This window comes from Oncorhynchus mykiss, chromosome 9, assembly GCF_013265735.2.
Source record: "Oncorhynchus mykiss isolate Arlee chromosome 9, USDA_OmykA_1.1, whole genome shotgun sequence".
Lineage (NCBI taxonomy): Eukaryota > Metazoa > Chordata > Actinopteri > Salmoniformes > Salmonidae > Oncorhynchus > Oncorhynchus mykiss.
The window spans coordinates 45,607,479-45,625,324 of record NC_048573.1 but is presented as its reverse complement, the minus strand read 5'-3'; the positions used below and the strand labels follow the sequence as shown (position 1 = coordinate 45,625,324).

The 17,846-nt window shown below is 41.3% G+C and overlaps 1 protein-coding gene across 1 annotated transcript; it reads left to right on the top strand.

Annotated features, from left to right (window-relative positions):
* The first annotated feature begins 56 nt into the window (after positions 1-56).
* Positions 57-11,193, top strand: igf3 (insulin-like growth factor 3). Its single transcript, XM_021615890.2, has 4 exons — positions 57-814; positions 2,341-2,485; positions 8,275-8,462; positions 8,828-11,193. Exons 1-4 carry the CDS (start codon positions 758-760, stop codon positions 9,080-9,082), a joined length of 645 nt encoding a protein of 214 aa, XP_021471565.1. The 5' UTR covers positions 57-757; the 3' UTR covers positions 9,083-11,193.
* Positions 11,194-17,846: the final 6,653 nt, after the last annotated feature.

Here is a 17,846-nt window from a genome sequence, read left to right as displayed (position 1 = left end):
TTCTCTTGTTACACCAAATTTGGCCTTTGAGGCCAGCCGCTTCTATTGGGCTTTTAATCAGCAAATTTAGACTTGGGATACCGGGGTCATGTCTATGGCCCACTGAATCAAACTATTCTGTTTGGCAATGGGGAAAATAGAACTTCAGGTAGTACCTCGTTTTCAAAGCATTTTCTCGTACTGAACATGGCCAGATGTGTGGACTCTGGCCAATTAACTAATCGAGTAAAATTAGGCACGGGTTGGATTCAATCCATATCACCGAAGATATGTGAAGGTAATTAATGATGTGGCGTGAATGCAGTCTCCAGAACCATGGGAACATTGCCTTTTAACAGTGGATAGTGGATCTTCAGCGCTGCAAATTGAATAGAGCCGGCCCTTAGTGTCCTTTCTCTAATCAATCATAGTGTGCAAAGTAAAGGCTTACCTTGGCCTATACAGTGTAAGTCATTGTAAGTACTGGAGGTCATCCTAGGTTAAAGTATTTTACAACCTGCGAAACCTTTTCAATTACCCTGGTCCAAGATTTGATCTGATCTTGTTTGGCATGACAATGAGAGGCAGGAAGTTGGCATGATAGTACTTTTGATTTGGACATGATTCAATAGTTTACACCCTTCCTCTTTCGGCCAGGGAGAATGCCTAGAATGGAGGGAGGGAGCTACTGAGCTACTGGTCCTTCCCCTCTGGTTGAGTATAAGAATGCAGCTCCAAGGCCTTACTGCCTCTATGCCTAGACAGACAGACAGACAAGATGCACTCCTCTGAGCTCTCACTACACTGGTCGTCTGCCAAAGGATGTACACTGAAGGTATGTACGGTCACTCAGGAGAACATTGAACTAATTCTGGAACAGTGGTTATTGACATTTATTTGTACTGTGAAATTTCAGGAGGTTTGATTTGGAGATAGTCTATTGAGCATGCTTTAGTCCAGGAATAGATTTATACTAATCTGTCCGGGAAACTGGCCGCCCAAAGTAGAAGTTGCATCAAGCTATTAGTGACCCAATGTATTTTCTTTACAGATATTGAAAACAGTTTTTAGGTTACAAACAGTATAATATCCATGCTCTTATGTGGAGTTGTGGCTTTGCAGAAATTGAAATGTGATATTTTCACTGCATAGCATTTAAATATCCACCTACATGGTGGCAAATTTAGGGATGCACAGTTTAGCAAGATCACATGATGCATCTTTGGCTGTGTGGGATGCAGTGAAATAATATCTACCCAGTGGCTCCAAAGTGTTGTATTTGTTTGAATGTTATGATCTGGAGGCCCTTCACCTCCAGCTCATGACATTCCTATCAGCAGACTGCACCATAGAAATATAATATATTTATGTTCTGCACTGCAACTCTCATTTGCCCATTTGGTTCATTCAGTTGTATTGCAATAATTATCTGCATGGACAATTTTGGCATTAGTGCAGCTCAAAATTAGTAGGTGCTGCTTGTCACCCTTAATAATGTACTTTCTATGAGCGATGTATACACTTCATTATGATGCCATATCTAATCTACATGCATATTTGCTGCTTTTTCTGCAAGGAAGAACTTGGTATTGAAGGAGCAATTATGTCCTCAGTTGTAAAGCATCAGAGGATTGGATGCAATGTTGTCTACTTTTGGGTCCCTGAGATGTATATGTGAATGAAGTGTACAGGTGTAATGTAGGCTTCAGTAGAAATGGAGCATCCTCCTTTCTACGGTATCTTTCTAGAGGGGAGGGCAGAGTAGCCTTGCCAGAGTGACAGAAAGAGCGTGGGAGGCGGTGGTTGTATTTTAAGGCTGCTATCATCCATAATTCTATCCTAGCTGAATTATGAATCTTTATTTTGTAACTCACTGTACTAAAACAAGCATCAAGGTTAATACGGGGTAACCGCTGTGTGCTCTTTGCTTGATAAGGATAATTTTGGGGGGAATGTTTGTTGCCATGCTTTGGTTTGTAATTGCTGTTTTGATAGTGTGCATGGAGACTCCTCCTACTTTATGTTGGGTTGAATGTCTTTGTCTTGAATATTTATGATGATGAGTTTCCTTGCTTATCAACTAAATAATAATCTATAATTACTGACCGCCAATTGTTAAGCTTTATTACAGTGAAACTTATAACCAGCAAATAAATTATTATTTTTAGGTTTTATGCCACCTGTTTGCCCGAATTGTTGTGGAAAAGTATGATTAAGCCTACGCTAACAAATGTTTTATCTTTATCTTTGTATATGTTAATGTGCTGGTGTTAATAATGTAGTGGCAGCTTGGACAAGACTGTTGTGTTCAGTCAGATGAGTGGTGCTAGATATTGATTATTAAAGTGCATTCTTTCTTAGGTGCTATGTTGGCGGAGTGTTGGTGTGCTGTACTCCATCTTGTGCCTTGCAGCTCTACCAGACCATGCAGAGTCAAGAACACGTTGTGGATCTGAACTTGTTGCCCACCTAGAGTTTGTGTGTGGAGACCGTGGATTTTACAGAGGTATGGTTCCCTGTTGTCACCTTTTGTGCTGCTACTTGCCATTTAATGTGCTGCTGTTTAGATAGTATGCTCCCTCTTTCTGTCAGAGAAACGCCACATGGTCACTGAATCCCACTGCTGACACCAGTGTTACAACTCAATGCTCAGAAGAAAATGTATACTGGGACATTTCTTACAGGCAAATAGCCATTCATTTGAAGGGGGAAAAAAGTATCCATGCTGAGACTTTAGCAGTAAGACCAGACATACTATCCATAAGCCCTCTCACCTAATCACCTTTACCCTTATTCCACCAAGGCCACTTTCACAGCCTGATATCATGTTTCTTTCTCATCCAACAAGATGACAGAGTGCTTACAAGGAACATTTTGCCAAAACTAGAGCGATAGCCGTAGCTGTAACAATAAATAATACAACTGATTATGTGCAATTTTATGTAAAGGGAAGTGTATTAAACAGGGGAAAAAAGCTTAGAGAACTGCAGTAGGGGAGAGTGGGGTAAGTTGAGCCACGCTTGTTTCTAGGAAACCATACACAAAATGTATCATTTGACCAAATATTTAGGAAGGGGTCATCATTTTATGTAGTCTGTGAAGAAAGAAATCACATGGACAATTTGGTAAGCAAGTTGGGTCCAAAAAACACAAATGAATTTGTGTTAGGAGTTTCATTCTTGTATCTACATCAAAGTAGATCATTTTAAGATTGTTCTATACATCAAACGGGGTCTCTAAGCTTCAACATGAGGTCCTACACCTAGCAAGAAAGTGCATCCTTCTACTGTATACTGAACAAAAATATAAATGCAACCATTTCAAAGAGTTTGCTGAGTTAGTTCATAAGGAAATCAGTCAATTTCACGTCACTGGTGCAGCCCTGCCAATCAGAATTAGTTTTTCTTCATTGCAGACAGAAATACTCTTCAGCACCCTTCAGTAGATGATAAATTATGCTTAATTCTCTGGCAACAGCTCTGGTGGATATTCCTGCAGTCAGCATGCCAATTGTATGCTCCCTCAACTTGAGGCACATTTTAGTGGCCTATTATTGTCCCCAGCATAAGGTGCATATGTGTAATGATCATGCTGTGATATGCCACACCTGTCAGATGGAGAGATTTATCTTGAAAAATGATACAATGCTCACTAACAGGGATGTAAACAAATGTGTGCTCAACATTTTAGAGAAATAAGCTTTTGGTGCATACGGAAAATGTCTGTCTTATATTTCAGCTCATGAAACATGGGACCAACACTTTACATGTTGCGTTTTTATATTTATGTTCAGTATAGCTGTGTGGGCTAATATAGTCTAGATGTTAGCTTGGGGTAAGTTGAGCTAATGGTTGTGTGAATTTAAGTGTTTTCTTCCCAGGCGTAATGCAAGCAAGGCATTAACGCTTGGATATGAGGTAACATCTGGGCCTGGCCTATGTCGTGTTAAAAAAAAAAGAGGCACAAAGTGTTGGAGATAAAGATATAGATGGTTTTAAAAAGGCAGTGGTAATATTTAATTCAACACAGAAATGTATATCCTGCTTAAGTTAACCTGGCTCAATTTACCCCATACCAGGGTATGTTGTGCCAAGAGACCCCTTTTGGACAAGCTATGTTTTCAAAACTGTGATGTTTTGGGCAGCAGGTAGCCTAGTGGTAAGTGTTGGACTAGTAACCGGAAGGTTGCAAGATCGAATCCAAGAGCTGACAAGGTAAAAATCTGTTGTTCTGCCCCCGAACAAGGCAGTTAACCCACTGTTCCTAGGCCGTCATTGAAAATAAGAATTTGTTCTTAACTAACTTGCCTAGTTAAATAAAGGTAAACAACGTAATTAGAGCAGTAAAAATAAACATTTGTCATACCCTTGGTATACGGTTTGATATACCACAGCTGTCAGCCAATCAGCATTTAGGGCTCGAACCACTCAGTTTACAATTACATACAAAAACATACTTTATACTGTTCTAATTATGTTGGTAACCAGTACATTTTCTTTATGATTTTGTCAAATATATAAAGTATCCGTCAGAAGTTTACATACCATACACCTTTGCCAAATACATTTAAACTATTTTTCACAATTTCTGACATTTAATCATAGTAAAAGTTAAGATCACCACTTTATTTTAAGAATGTGAAATGTCAGAATAATAGTGGAGAGTGAGTGATTTATTTATTTAATCACATTCCCAGTGGGTCAGAAGTTTACATGCACTCAATTGGTGTTTGGTATCATTGCCTTTTTAAATTGCTTAATTTGGGTCAAACGTTTCGGGTATCCTTCCACAAGCTTCCCACAATAAGTTGGGTGAATTTTGGCCCATTCCTCCTGACAGCTGGTGTGACTGAGTCCGGTTTGTAGGCCTCCTTGCTCCACACACTTGTTCAGTTCTTCCCACAAATGTTCTATAGGATTGAGGTCAGGGCTTTGTGACAGCCACTCCAATACCTTGACCTTGTTGTCCTTAAGCCATTTTGCCACAACTTTGGAAGTATGCTTGGGGTCATTGTCCATTTGGAAGACCCATTTGAGACCAAGCTTTAACTTCCTGACTGATGTCTTGAGATGTTGCTTCAATATATCCACATCATTTTCCTTACCTCATGATGCCATCTTATTTTGTGAAGTGCACCAGACCCTCCTGCAGCAAAGCACCCCCACACCATGATGCTGCCACCCCCGTGCTTCATGGTTGGGATGGTGTTCTTCGGCTTGCAAGCCTCCCCCTTTTTCCTCCAAACATAGCGATGGTCATTATGGCCAAACAGTTCTATTTTTGTTTCATTTCACCAAAAAGTACGATCTTTGTCCCCATGTGCAGTTGCAATCCGTAGTCTGGCTTTTTTATGCCGGTTTTGGAGCAGTGGTTTCTTCCTTGCTGAGCAGCCTTTCAGGTTATGTCGATATAGGACTCGTTTTACTGTGGATATAGATACAGTGCCTTGCGAAAGTATTCGGCCCCCTTGAACTTTGCGACCTTTTGCCACATTTCAGGCTTCAAGCATAAAGATATAAAACTGTATTTTTTTGTGAAGAATCAACAACAAGTGGGACACAATCATGAAGTGGAACGACATTTATTGGATATTTCAAACTTTTTTAACAAATCAAAAACTGAAAAATTGGGCGTGCAAAATTATTCAGCCCCCTTAAGTTAATACTTTGTAGCGCCACCTTTTGCTGCGATTTCAGCTGTAAATCGCTTGGGGTATGTCTCTATCAGTTTTGCACATCGAGAGACTGAACTTTTTTCCCATTCCTCCTTGCAAAACAGCTCGAGCTCAGTGAGGTTGGATGGAGAGCATTTGTGAACAGCAGTTTTCAGTTCTTTCCACAGATTCTCGATTGGATTCAGGTCTGGACTTTGACTTGGCCATTCTAACACCTGGATATGTTTATTTTTGAACCATTCCATTGTAGATTTTGCTTTATGTTTTGGATCATTGTCTTGTTGGAAGACAAATCTCCGTCCCAGTCTCAGGTCTTTTGCAGACTCCATCAGGTTTTCTTCCAGAATGGTCCTGTATTTGGCTCCATCCATCTTCCCATCAATTTTAACCATCTTCCCTGTCCCTGCTGAAGAAAAGCAGGCCCAAACCATGATGCTGCCACCACCATGTTTGACAGTGGGGATGGTGTGTTCAGGGTGATGAGCTGTGTTGCTTTTACGCCAAACATAACGTTTTGCATTGTTGCCAAAAAGTTCAATTTTGGTTACATCTGACCAGAGCACCTTCTTCCACATGTTTGGTGTGTCTCCCAGGTGGCTTGTGGCAAACTTTAAACTACACTTTTTATGGATATCTTTAAGAAATGGCTTTCTTCTTGCCACTCTTCCATAAAGGCCAGATTTGTGCAATATACGACTGATTGTTGTCCTATGGACAGAGTCTCCCACCTCAGCTGTAGATCTCTGCAGTTCATCCAGAGTGATCATGGGCCTCTTGGCTGCATCTCTGATCAGTCTTCTCCTTGTATGAGCTGAAAGTTTAGAGGGACGGCCAGGACTTGGTAGATTTGCAGTGGTCTGATAGTCCTTCCATTTCAATATTATCGCTTGCACAGTGCTCCTTGGGATGTTTAAAGCTTGGGAAATATTTTTGTATCCAAATCCAGCTTTAAACTTCTTCACAACAGTATCTCGGACCTGCCTGGTGTGTTCCTTCTTCTTCATGATGCTCTCTGCGCTTTTAATGGACCTCTGAGACTATCACAGTGCAGGTGCATTTATACGGAGACTTGATTACACACAGGTGGATTGTATTTATCATCATTAGTCATTTAGGTCAACATTGGATCATTCAGAGATCCTCACTGAACTTCTGGAGAGAGTTTGCTGCACTGAAAGTAAAGGGGCTGAATAATTTTGCACGCCCAATTTTTCCGTTTTTGATTTGTTAAAAAAGTTTGAAATATCCAATAAATGTCGTTCCACTTCATGATTGTGTCCCACTTGTTGTTGATTCTTCACAAAAAAATACAGTTTTATATCTTTATGTTTGAAGCCTGAAATGTGGCAAAAGGTCGCAAAGTTCAAGGGGGCCGAATACTTTCGCAAGGCACTGTACTTTTGTACCTGTTTCCTCCAGCATCTTCACAGCATCTATTGTTCTGGGATTGATTTGCACTTTTCGCACCAAAGTACGTTCATCTCTTGGAGACAGATTGTGTTTCCTTCCTGAGCGGTATGACGGCTGCGTGGTCCCATGGTGTTAATACTTGTGTACTATTGTTTGTACAGATCAACGTGGTACCTTCAGGCGTTTTGGAAATTGCTCCCAAGGATGAACCAAACTTGTGGAGGTCTACAATTTTTTTTCTGAGGTCTTGGCTGATTTCTTTTGATTTTCCCATGATGGCAAAGAGGCACTGACTTTGAAGGTAGGCCTTGAAATACATCCACAGGTACACCTCTAACTGACTCAAATTATGTCAATTAGCCTATCAGAAGTTTCTAAAGCCATGACCTACTTTCTGGAATTCTCCAAGCTGTTTAAAGACAGTCAACTTAGTGTATGTAAAGTTCTGACCCACTGGAATTGTGATACAGTGAATTATAAATTAAATAATCTGTCAAACAATTGTTGAAAAATTACTTTTGTCATGCACAAAGTAGATGTCCTAACCGACTTGCCAAAACTATAGTTTAACAAGAAATGTATGGAGTGGTTGAAAAACGAGTTTTGATGTCTCCAACCTAAGTATATGTAAACTTCCGACTTCAACTGTAAGTACTGTAACGACCCTGGGTTTATGAAATAGTTGTACTTAAGTACTTCATGTTACTGCTAATTGGTCAATGGAGTTAGTACTTCATATGATCAAGACCATTGTTCTTGCATGCTACATATTTAAAGTGCACTCAAACAGATATTTATCTTATTTCAGTATTTGGGAGCTAATGTTAGTTCCTCTTAAAACACTGACAGCAGATCACGATTTCATGGTAGGCTGTGTTTACATTTTAGATAGAAGCAGGCCATTGGCTGCCTTCATCACGAGGGGTATATACGGGAGTTCTGATTGGTTCCAAGTTTAGCAGTTTGCCTGAGCAGACAGTTGACATATACCTTTCTGAGGAAATTTGCAAGAATTGAAGGTGCCAACAAACTTGCAGTAATTATAATAATATTTAATTGTCATATACAAAAAAACAGCTCCTCCCTCGACGTAGATCGATCAACTTCCTGATTTTTCAGCTGCAGCCCACCACCTACTAGATGTGTATGCAACTCTTCAAGACGGTGCATTGTTTCACGATCTGATCCAAATACTTTTTTTCTTGTTACAGCACCGAACGGACTTCGGTCCACCCGAGGGAATGGTCCTCGCCTCAGAGGGAATGGGACTCGGATGAGAGGGAAGGGAATTGTGGAGCAGTGTTGCTTAAAGGCCTGTGACCTGCAGCATTTGGAGAGCTACTGCGCAAAGCCAAAGCGGAGCCGACGACACGCTCCCCTCACGCCTCAGCAAGTTATGGTAAGAGACCTCACTTGGGTATCAACCAGTGGCGGATTTAGGTATAAGCGGCATCTTGCCCGGGGCGTCCGCACATTTTTTGTAATGGTGTCATTTGCGCGATCGGTTTTCTATCGCTCATTTGCACATTACGTCAATGATACGTGACATAACTGTGAGTCAATTAACCTTGTCGGATTGGGCGCCCTGATTCTAGTTTGTGAGCTAGGCAGTCCAACCATCTTTCTAGCACGTCCATTAAGTTTAATACATGCACACACATTTGAGAGGGGACAGCACATCCACAGGGTGTGGCTACTATTTGAAACCAGTAGCTCCCTCAATCTTGAATGTAAAACAACCTGTATTTTCTTTGTCATTTCTAGGAGGAGCAATTTCAGACTGTTTTTCGGAGGAGAATAATGAACCACTGGAAACTTGAGTCAAGTCATGATGAAGAGCGGCAGATCCACAGTGTGCATCATCAAAATAAAGTGCATTACGGACACCGGAGACCTCAAAGGGTTAGTGCTGAGGGGAACACAGCGAAAACACCAGACAAGGACTCCCTCAGACTCAAGAAATCCCTTCAAAACAGCAGCAACAACACTGTGGCCATTGTGATCTTTGACCTTTTTTGAGTCCAGCATTTCAAGAAACTGAGATGAACAGTCTGAACTGGGCGCAAAATATCTCTGATCCTTTTATTATTGGCTGTGAGACTGACAAGTCAATCCAGTACACCCAATGCACTTTAAAACTCTAGGCAGAGGAACTGAGAGAAAAAATGCAATGATCTAGTTCTGCTTTGTCATGTTATAAATTAAACATTATTTTGGGTATATAATAAATTATGCTTAAGTTGCAGGACTTGTCCTGGAAATGTTCAGTACCCCTGATGTTCTTTAGCAGCATGCCAAATAGTGTACATTTGTTTCAATTCTTCTTACATTCTAACAATAGCACAATTATGTGAATGTATTATAAATAAAGGGGAAGAAGTTATCAAAAATAACTTGCATTCCAGAAGTAAAAGGTATTTACAATACAATTCTGGTATCATACCTAGAATAATTCAACTCAATCGGTAATTACAATATACAGTTCCTTTACGAAAGAAACAAGTAATTCACAGGTTATTATAATGACAATTTCACCATGTAAGCCAACTAGCCCCATAATGTCAAAGATCCACCACCATATTTGACAGTTATGGGGTTATTTTCTGCTCATGCGTTTTCATTTCGATGATAAACCCACCACTATTTTCATGTCATCTGACCAAAGCACTGGTTCCAATCCAATTGCTGTTTAGCATGCTCCAGGTGTTTACATTTGTTGTATGATGTGAAAATAGAGCTCTTTGGCCACACACACCAGTGGTGGGTTTGACATGTATGAGAATCAATGAGCATAAAATAACCCTATACCTACTGTCAAATATGGTGCTGGATCTTTGATGTTTTGGGGCTATTTTGCTTCCACTGGTCCTGGGGCTCAACGGCATCATGAACTTTACCCAGGACATTTTTGCCAAAAACCTGGTTGCCTCTGCCAGGAGCCTGAAACTTGGCTGCAAATGGATCTTCCAGCAAGACTATGACCCCAAGCACACATTAAAATCCACAGAAAAATGGTTAATTGGCTGCAAAATCAACCTTTTACAATGGCCATCTCATTCTCTGGACTTGAAACCAGTTGAAAATGTGTGGTTTGTGTTGAGGGCTGTCTATAAGCACAGATGAATATCAAGGATCTGGAAAGACTTCGTATGGAGGAATGGACCAAGATCCCTCCCAATGTGTTCTACAATCTTAAACATTTTAGATAAGGCTTAGTGTCGTTATCCTCGCAAGGTGCGGTATTGAAAACGGGTGTCAATTTTTACCCCTAACTTTGAGAAAAATAAGTATTACTTAATGTTTTTCTCTGATCAATTGTATTATAAAATAATGTAAATGTACAATATACAGTAGCTCAGTATTTAAATTATTTATTTTATACAATCATTTAAGGGTGTCAATCATTTCAGACCCCACTATATCATAAATTAAAGCACTACCATTATATTTCATATGCATATGACTTTTGTATTGATAACCTCACTTTATACTAGTATCACCACAAGCACTGCAAATAGCAGCACTGGGTTCCAATTTAAACAGCATCAGTACACTTGATTGGCGTTTAACCTGTATTTTGTCTCACCATGTCGTTATCTTTGAATATGAATCGTATGTGCCTTATGTACAGGCCCCTTCTGTGACTTGATGACTTACTATAATTATTTACTGTTGCCATGCCTCAGGCCAGGGCTGATGTTTATGAATGGAGACAATCTTTTTAAAACTATTTATTACAATGTATCTTCTAAAAAAGCCAAAGTGTTTATTGGATGAATGAAGAGTGAACCATTATGCTGCTATGTATTTGAATGCTTATTTTTTTGTTGACTTTTTTTTTTTCACACCTTTTTCTCCCCAATTCCATGGTGTCCAATTGGGAGTATGAAGTAATGTAAATGTACAATTGTCTTGTCTCATCGCTGCAACTCCCGCACAGACCCGGGAGAGGCGATGGTCGAGAGCCGTGCGCCCTCCGAAACAACCCATCCAAGCCGCATTTGAGTGCTTGACGTATACAAAAAGTGTAGATTGCAATTTGTTCAACGCTTCTTGTTTTGTACTTTGACTACATTGGAAGTGTTCACAATATTTGATGTAATACAATGTATGCCGCCACCTGGCCTCTGGCTATTTGTGTCTTGTCATTCAAATCCTATTTTATATAATTTGCCAGAGGCTAGTACAATTCACAAGTGCCACAATAACTACATTCATTATTAATCTTTCCATTACCTTCCTCCTGTCTGAAGGCTGTGCAGGGCAGAAAACTGTAATTTGCTATAGTCAAGAGCCCGACCCCCAGTAGAACTCCATTGTACCATAAACAACTCCAAATGTTACTTTGAGTCAATTAGAATATAATCTCTTTAAGAAGCATCAATAATTGTGTCGAGTGGAATGTAGAGTAAATGTCCAAAATAGGTTTCTAAGGATCACAGGCCACCACACAGACAAGGTTGAAATGTTTAGAGTTCTTTACTTAAAATCTCAGAAGTACACAATCACAAACCAAAATCAAAGGTCTGTGCTGCTGGAGGAGTGTCCAGGATGGCCACAGCCAACTCCCGTCGGTTGCTCGTCTGACGTTGGTTAGTTTCACTGTTGGTAGTTTGGCAGTCGCTCCCTGTCGTCTGTTGTCATCAAGCGTCTATGGGACCCAGGCCATGGCCTGGTTCATTGCATGGGGAGAGGAAAACATGCATGACAAGGGAGCCATTCTAAACAGATGTGTTCGACCACACTCACACGTTTGGTCCCCCTCTGGCTGCAAGGTCATTGGTGGCTGGGTATGACATGGTCCCAGTGAAGTTTGTAGCGGAAGAGGCAGCTTTCATACTCTTTGTGTGATTTTCCGGCAGATCCTCTACTTTCCTCACTGCCTCAACATAAAACACTTTTTGCACTGCTTTCAGCCTGGAAACTTCAACCGGTCTCACTCGCACAGGACATTTCTGGTCCCCAGCAACATGGTCAATTGAAACACTTTCCCCACTGAAACTACACACTCCTTTGTCCCATGCCCTCCTACACACTTCTCTCAGCTCAGAATCTCCTTTTAACATACTGCTGCAACAAAACCGTAAACTTGGTACCTGAAACATCATAGTGGGTTTGGCTACCACAGGATAACTTTTATTTATTTAACCATTATTTAACTAGGCAAGTCAGTTAAGAACAAGTTCTTATTCACAATGACGGCCTACACAACTTGTATACCCTAGCATGACTTTATCCGGCAAACACTGCATCAAAACTCAGAAAGACAGACCAGGTCAGTCTCAAGGCCCTCACCTGGTCTGCATCGAAACAAACGGCATGCATCAGACACAGAATCCTCAACTTCAGTCAATCCACCTCAGCGCCACCCCAGTTATCACTCCTTTCAGCAGCGCTCTGCTCTGGAGAGCAGAACACAGCTCTCATCCAGAGTCACGTAGCGCCTTCTCCCCCTGGGCAGCAGACACACAAAAAATGTAATAAACACAAGTCCACTTCTGGGTACTTTGCCCAAATTGACAGAACCAAAATCCTTCTTCACCCAGCCCGATACCACAAATGGATCACCAAAAGACATGGATCCACTTTCTCCACAAACCATACTCCCACTGGGCCAGAGTCATCTCGGGCATTTTCCTGATAATTGGGGTGAGGCTCAGAAGCTTTCACCCCACCTGTTGGCGGTTTTTCCTCTTCATTACTGTCAGGTTAAATTTCTGAGAGTTCACTGTCCGTCAACTGCTCAACATTTTCAGGAGCGGAACATGTAATTATCTCTCCTGTACTTGACTCAAAGGAGAAAGTACTCAGCTGATATTTCACAGATTAACCTTTGAACCTTGCACCCTTCTTTCTGCCTTGTGTCATCTCATCAGCTGCCATCTTGCCCACTGGCACCTCCTCCAGCAGCAGCTCCAGAACTGGAAGTTAGTTGATCAGGCCCAGGTGTGACAGGCCTGAGCCAACTCCGGTCTCCAAGGAGACCAGCCAAGGGGGAGGTTTACAATAAATCAATTAGAAAGTTCATAAGGAGGGACCGACACAGCAAACCATGGAAGTTCATGCAAATTAGAATAAGGCACGCAAACTATGTTAAATAAAAGGTCACTGCAAACTCAAAATACTGACTGTCCAAACAGTACGTTACAAGTGACCAAATCAGATGTGTGTGTTCAGACAGCAGTTATTTGCCGACATGTCTACGCTAGTTGTCATAGTAATGACGGGTGTGCACAGTGGTGTATGCTGATTGGTGGTGGTGCTCATGCTTCCTATCACTCAGCAGTTATGAGGCAAGTTAAGATGACAACATTCCTGCCATGGTCATTTCTCAGTTTCTTTGAATGTTCAAAATCATAGTGTAAGTACACTTTTAAAGCCTCAAAGGATAAGATGATCCAATTTTAAAAAACAAGTCATTTTTGGCTAGCCACATCAGGCAACTAGCTAGCTAGGCACTGTAGCCGTTTAACTTTCGAGCACATTCACACAATTGTTTGTAAACAATTAACAAGCTAGTAAGCTACCATATGTTCTTGTCAAAGCTGTCAACAGAGTAGCTATCAAGCATCAAGATATGACAAATAGTCTAAAAACCACTTGAGGGCAAATAAATCATATTTCACCATTTGAAGGTGGTTTTAAATGTGGCTTAAAATATCTGATTCCAAGTGCTGTTTGGTGTTCAGACTGCAAGAAAAATAACAGATTCGAATCAGATATGCAAAAAAATTGATTTTTTTATTTGAGTTGAGTCACTACACCCCACCCACTACGCCAGGGTGAACAAGGCTTTAGCGGCGCTTGAGTTGGGAAGGTTTAGGGTTTACCCGGATCATTTTCCATAAAGAATAGGGTGCCATCTGTGGTTTCACATATGAATAAGCAAAACACTACATCCTCTCCCTCCCTCCCAGAGCAAAATTGGTTGATCACTGGTGGCAAAAAGAGAGCCAGAGGAAGGGGATGCAGAGCGGAATGACACAAATGTATCACATAGTGTAACTGTTACAAATCATTGTGTCTGTAAGGTTTTTGGTGCTATCTTCTTCATGGCAGTCCATTGTGGCAAATCTGGTCAAATTTGATGGCAGTGGGAAATTGATCTAAAATGAGGCAGGTTTAACTTGGATGCTTACAGCAGTCCAAAAGTGATCCATGTACACTTGAATAGATCAAATGTCACAACAATTTTTATTACTTTTTTATACCTTTATTTAACTAGGCAAGTCAGTTTAGAACTAATTCTTATTTTCAATGACGGCCTAGGAACACTGGGTTAACTGCCTTGTTCAGGGGCAGAACAACAGATTTTTACCTTGCAGCAATCTTGCAACCTTTCGGTTACTAGTCCAACCCTCTAACCACTAGGCTACCTTCCGCCCCACTAAACAATGACAGGGGATTTGTCCAAAATCGGTCCTGCCTACTACTTACTAAAACTACATACTGTACTAATAGTACTACATACTATTTGGAACACACTGTTTAGTAAAAACATATGCAGTATGCATAGCTACAGGAAGGGGGTGGGAGTTTTTATTTTATTTTGCATGCTCTACAGATGTCAGTCCACTCAGAAGGACTAGTAGAGGCCCAGTGCACTACATTTGTGAAGAAAAACAATTTTTTTATGATTTTTTTTTTAAACTGATTTTTCAAGGGGTACTGCAACACCCCGACTTCCCACGGATATGGAAGCATGCAAATAAATAAATAAATCAACATACTACTCATCCATACTGAGAAGGCGTCATACAATACACAATCCCGCTTGTTCCTCGCCATTCATACATTTTTGTAGAGCTCATCCCCTATTCTTATTAACAGCTGTTGTCAAAACGTGAGTGTGACAAGACAATTCTCTTCCTCAATAGTGTGCAGCGAATCCTACTGGATGAAAAGCCTAAATCAGAGGATGCATGTCAGCAAAGGATGCATGTCAGCACCAGATATAAACAGGGCTTATAAGACCTCTGCACCATGCTGGGTAGCATTGCGCCCTTTCTCCTCAGTCGGTTGTTGGTAATCTCAGTTGTTTCTGAGTTCCGGTTAGGAGTGCAAAGGGCAGTGAAGCTTTTCTCTAAGAATTTATGGCGCTTCTACTAGATGCACCTAGTGTGGAGAGTGGATTTTCTGCAGGATATTAGTAGGATTTTATGGGAATATTGTATGGGCTGGAGGGCAACATATGGCACCTTAAAAGGCTGAAAGCAACAACAGCAGCCTGCAAAATACTTGGTTTATTTCAGAATTGCAGGTGCAGAGCAAGTTGAAATTATATGTTAAACACGTTCAATTCAACAGTGTTTAAATTATTGTTGAGCACCCAGGTATAGTTTCCTTCTTTTACATAACTGTGACTACTGCATTTCACACACTGTCGCCAACGCAAACTGTCTGTCGTCTCACATAATATTCACTGAATTCCCCTCTCCTGACACCGACATGACACATCAACAAGACTGGTCCAAACCAGAGTTCACCCTTTCATTCAGTTTGAAACATCCATTTTCCAGCACAAGGAGATGGAACTGGCCTTTTTAATATAGCGACTGAGTAACATCTGCTCAGGCACTTGATAACCGCCTAAGTAAAGAGCCTGTTTCCCTGCGCCTGCCTGCGTCATTAGGCTACTCCAGATAGGGCCGTTCACTCCCCTATTTCACTTCGGTCCTCTTCTCTGATAATGCCCACAGTTATATTTGATCTCCATAGCCAGGAATGAACCCAGGTTCCCAGGGCAAAAAACAAGAAGGGAAAGTGTGCACTGTCACCAATGGCTACATAGTAATAACTCTCTCTCAGTAACCTGTTGCACAACAGACAGTTGAGTTTTGCCAAGCTCAGCAAATCTAAGATCTGACATTTAGCAGTGAGGCAGAGTTTGTGAGACAGTGGGCTTGTGCAATGGAATAAGTCAGTGCATGACTTTGATGGTGACATACAGTGCCTTGCAAAAGTATTCATCCTCCTTGGTGTTTTTCCTATTTTGTTGCATTTGGATTTTATGTAATGGACATACACAAAATATTCCAAATTGGTGAAGTGAAATGAATAAAATAACTTGATTCAAAAAATAAAAAACTGAAAAGTGGTGCGTGCATGTGAATTCACCCCCTTTGCTATGAAGCCCCTAAATAAGATCTGGTGCAACCAATTACCTTCAGAAGTCACATAAAATCGTCAAATAAAGTCCACCTGTGTGCAATCTAAGTGTCACATGATCTCAGTACTGTTCTGAAAGGCCCCAGAGTCTGCAACACCACCAAGCAAGCGGCACCATGAAGACCAAGGAGCTCTCCAAACAGGTCAGGGACAAGGTTGTGGAGAAGTACAGAAGAAGTACAAAAAATACCAGAAACTTTGAACATCTCACGGAGCACCATTAAATCCATTATGGAAAATATAGAAAGAATATGGCACCACAATCAAAACTCATGGACCAGGCAAGGAGGGCATTAATCAGAGAAGCAACAAAGAGACCAAATATAACCCTGAAGGAGCTGCAAAGCTCCACAGAGGAGATTGGAGTATCTGTCCATTGGACAGATGGGAAAAGGATATCCCTACCGGCCAAACGCTCCCTAACCCGGACGGCTTTTTGTGCGTTGCCCCACGGACCTCCCGGTCGCGGCCGGCTGCGACAGAGCCTGAGCGCGAACCCAGAGTCTCTGGTGGCACAGCTAGCACTGCAATGCAGTGCCCTAGACCACTGCGCCACCTGGGAGGCAAAAATTTAGCCCACAGTGAAGCATGGTGGTGGCAGCATCATGCTGAGGGGATGTTTTTAGTCAGCAGGGACTGGGGAAACTGGTCAGAATTTAAGGAACGATGGATGGTGCAAAATACAGGGAAATTCTTGAGGGAAACCTGTTTCAGTCTTCCAGAGATTTGAGACTGGGACAGAGGTTCACCTTCCATCAGGACAATGACCCTATGCATACTGCTAAAGCAACACTCAAGTGGTTGAAGGGGAAACATTTAAATGTCTTGGAATGGCCTAGTCAAAGCCCAGACCTCAATCCAATTGAGAATATGTGGTATGACTTAAAGACTGCTGTACACCAACGGAACCCATCCAACGTGAAGGAGCTGGAGCAGTAGTGCCTTGAATGGGCAAAAATCCCAGTGGCTAGATGTGCCAAGCTTATAGAGACATACCCCAAGAGACATGCAGCTGAAATTACTGCAAAAGGTGGCTCTACAAAGTATTGACTTTACGGGGGTGAATAGTTATGCACCCTCAAGTTCTGTTTTTTTGTCTTATTTCTTGTATGTTTCACAAAAAATATTTTGCATTTTCAAAGTGGTAGGCATGTTGTGTAAATCAAATGATACAACCCCCCCCAAAAAACGATTTTAATTCCAGGTTGTAAGGTAACAAAACAGGAAAAATGCCTAGGGGGATGAATACTTTCGCAAACCACAATCTACGTTAGGCTGCAAAGAGTCTTTCAATGTGGTTGGAAAGAATCCTTTGGAAAAATTAAAAACAGAGGCACTGAGGACATGCCGCTCTCCCCTTCCTGCTACAATCTCTGCCTCACCTCAGTTATCAACCTGCAGACCAGCTGCACAGTGCACACACAGTTCGAATGGCCATGGGCCCTGCCTGCCAGTGCTGCCTTCAACAGATAATTTGTTCCTTACCCCTCTCCCTTAGTCCTAACCATTTGATGTTTACATACTTGTGTGTATATATACACTTGTGTGTGTGTATATATATATATATATATATATATATATATATATACAGTGCCTTGCGAAAGTATTCGGCCCC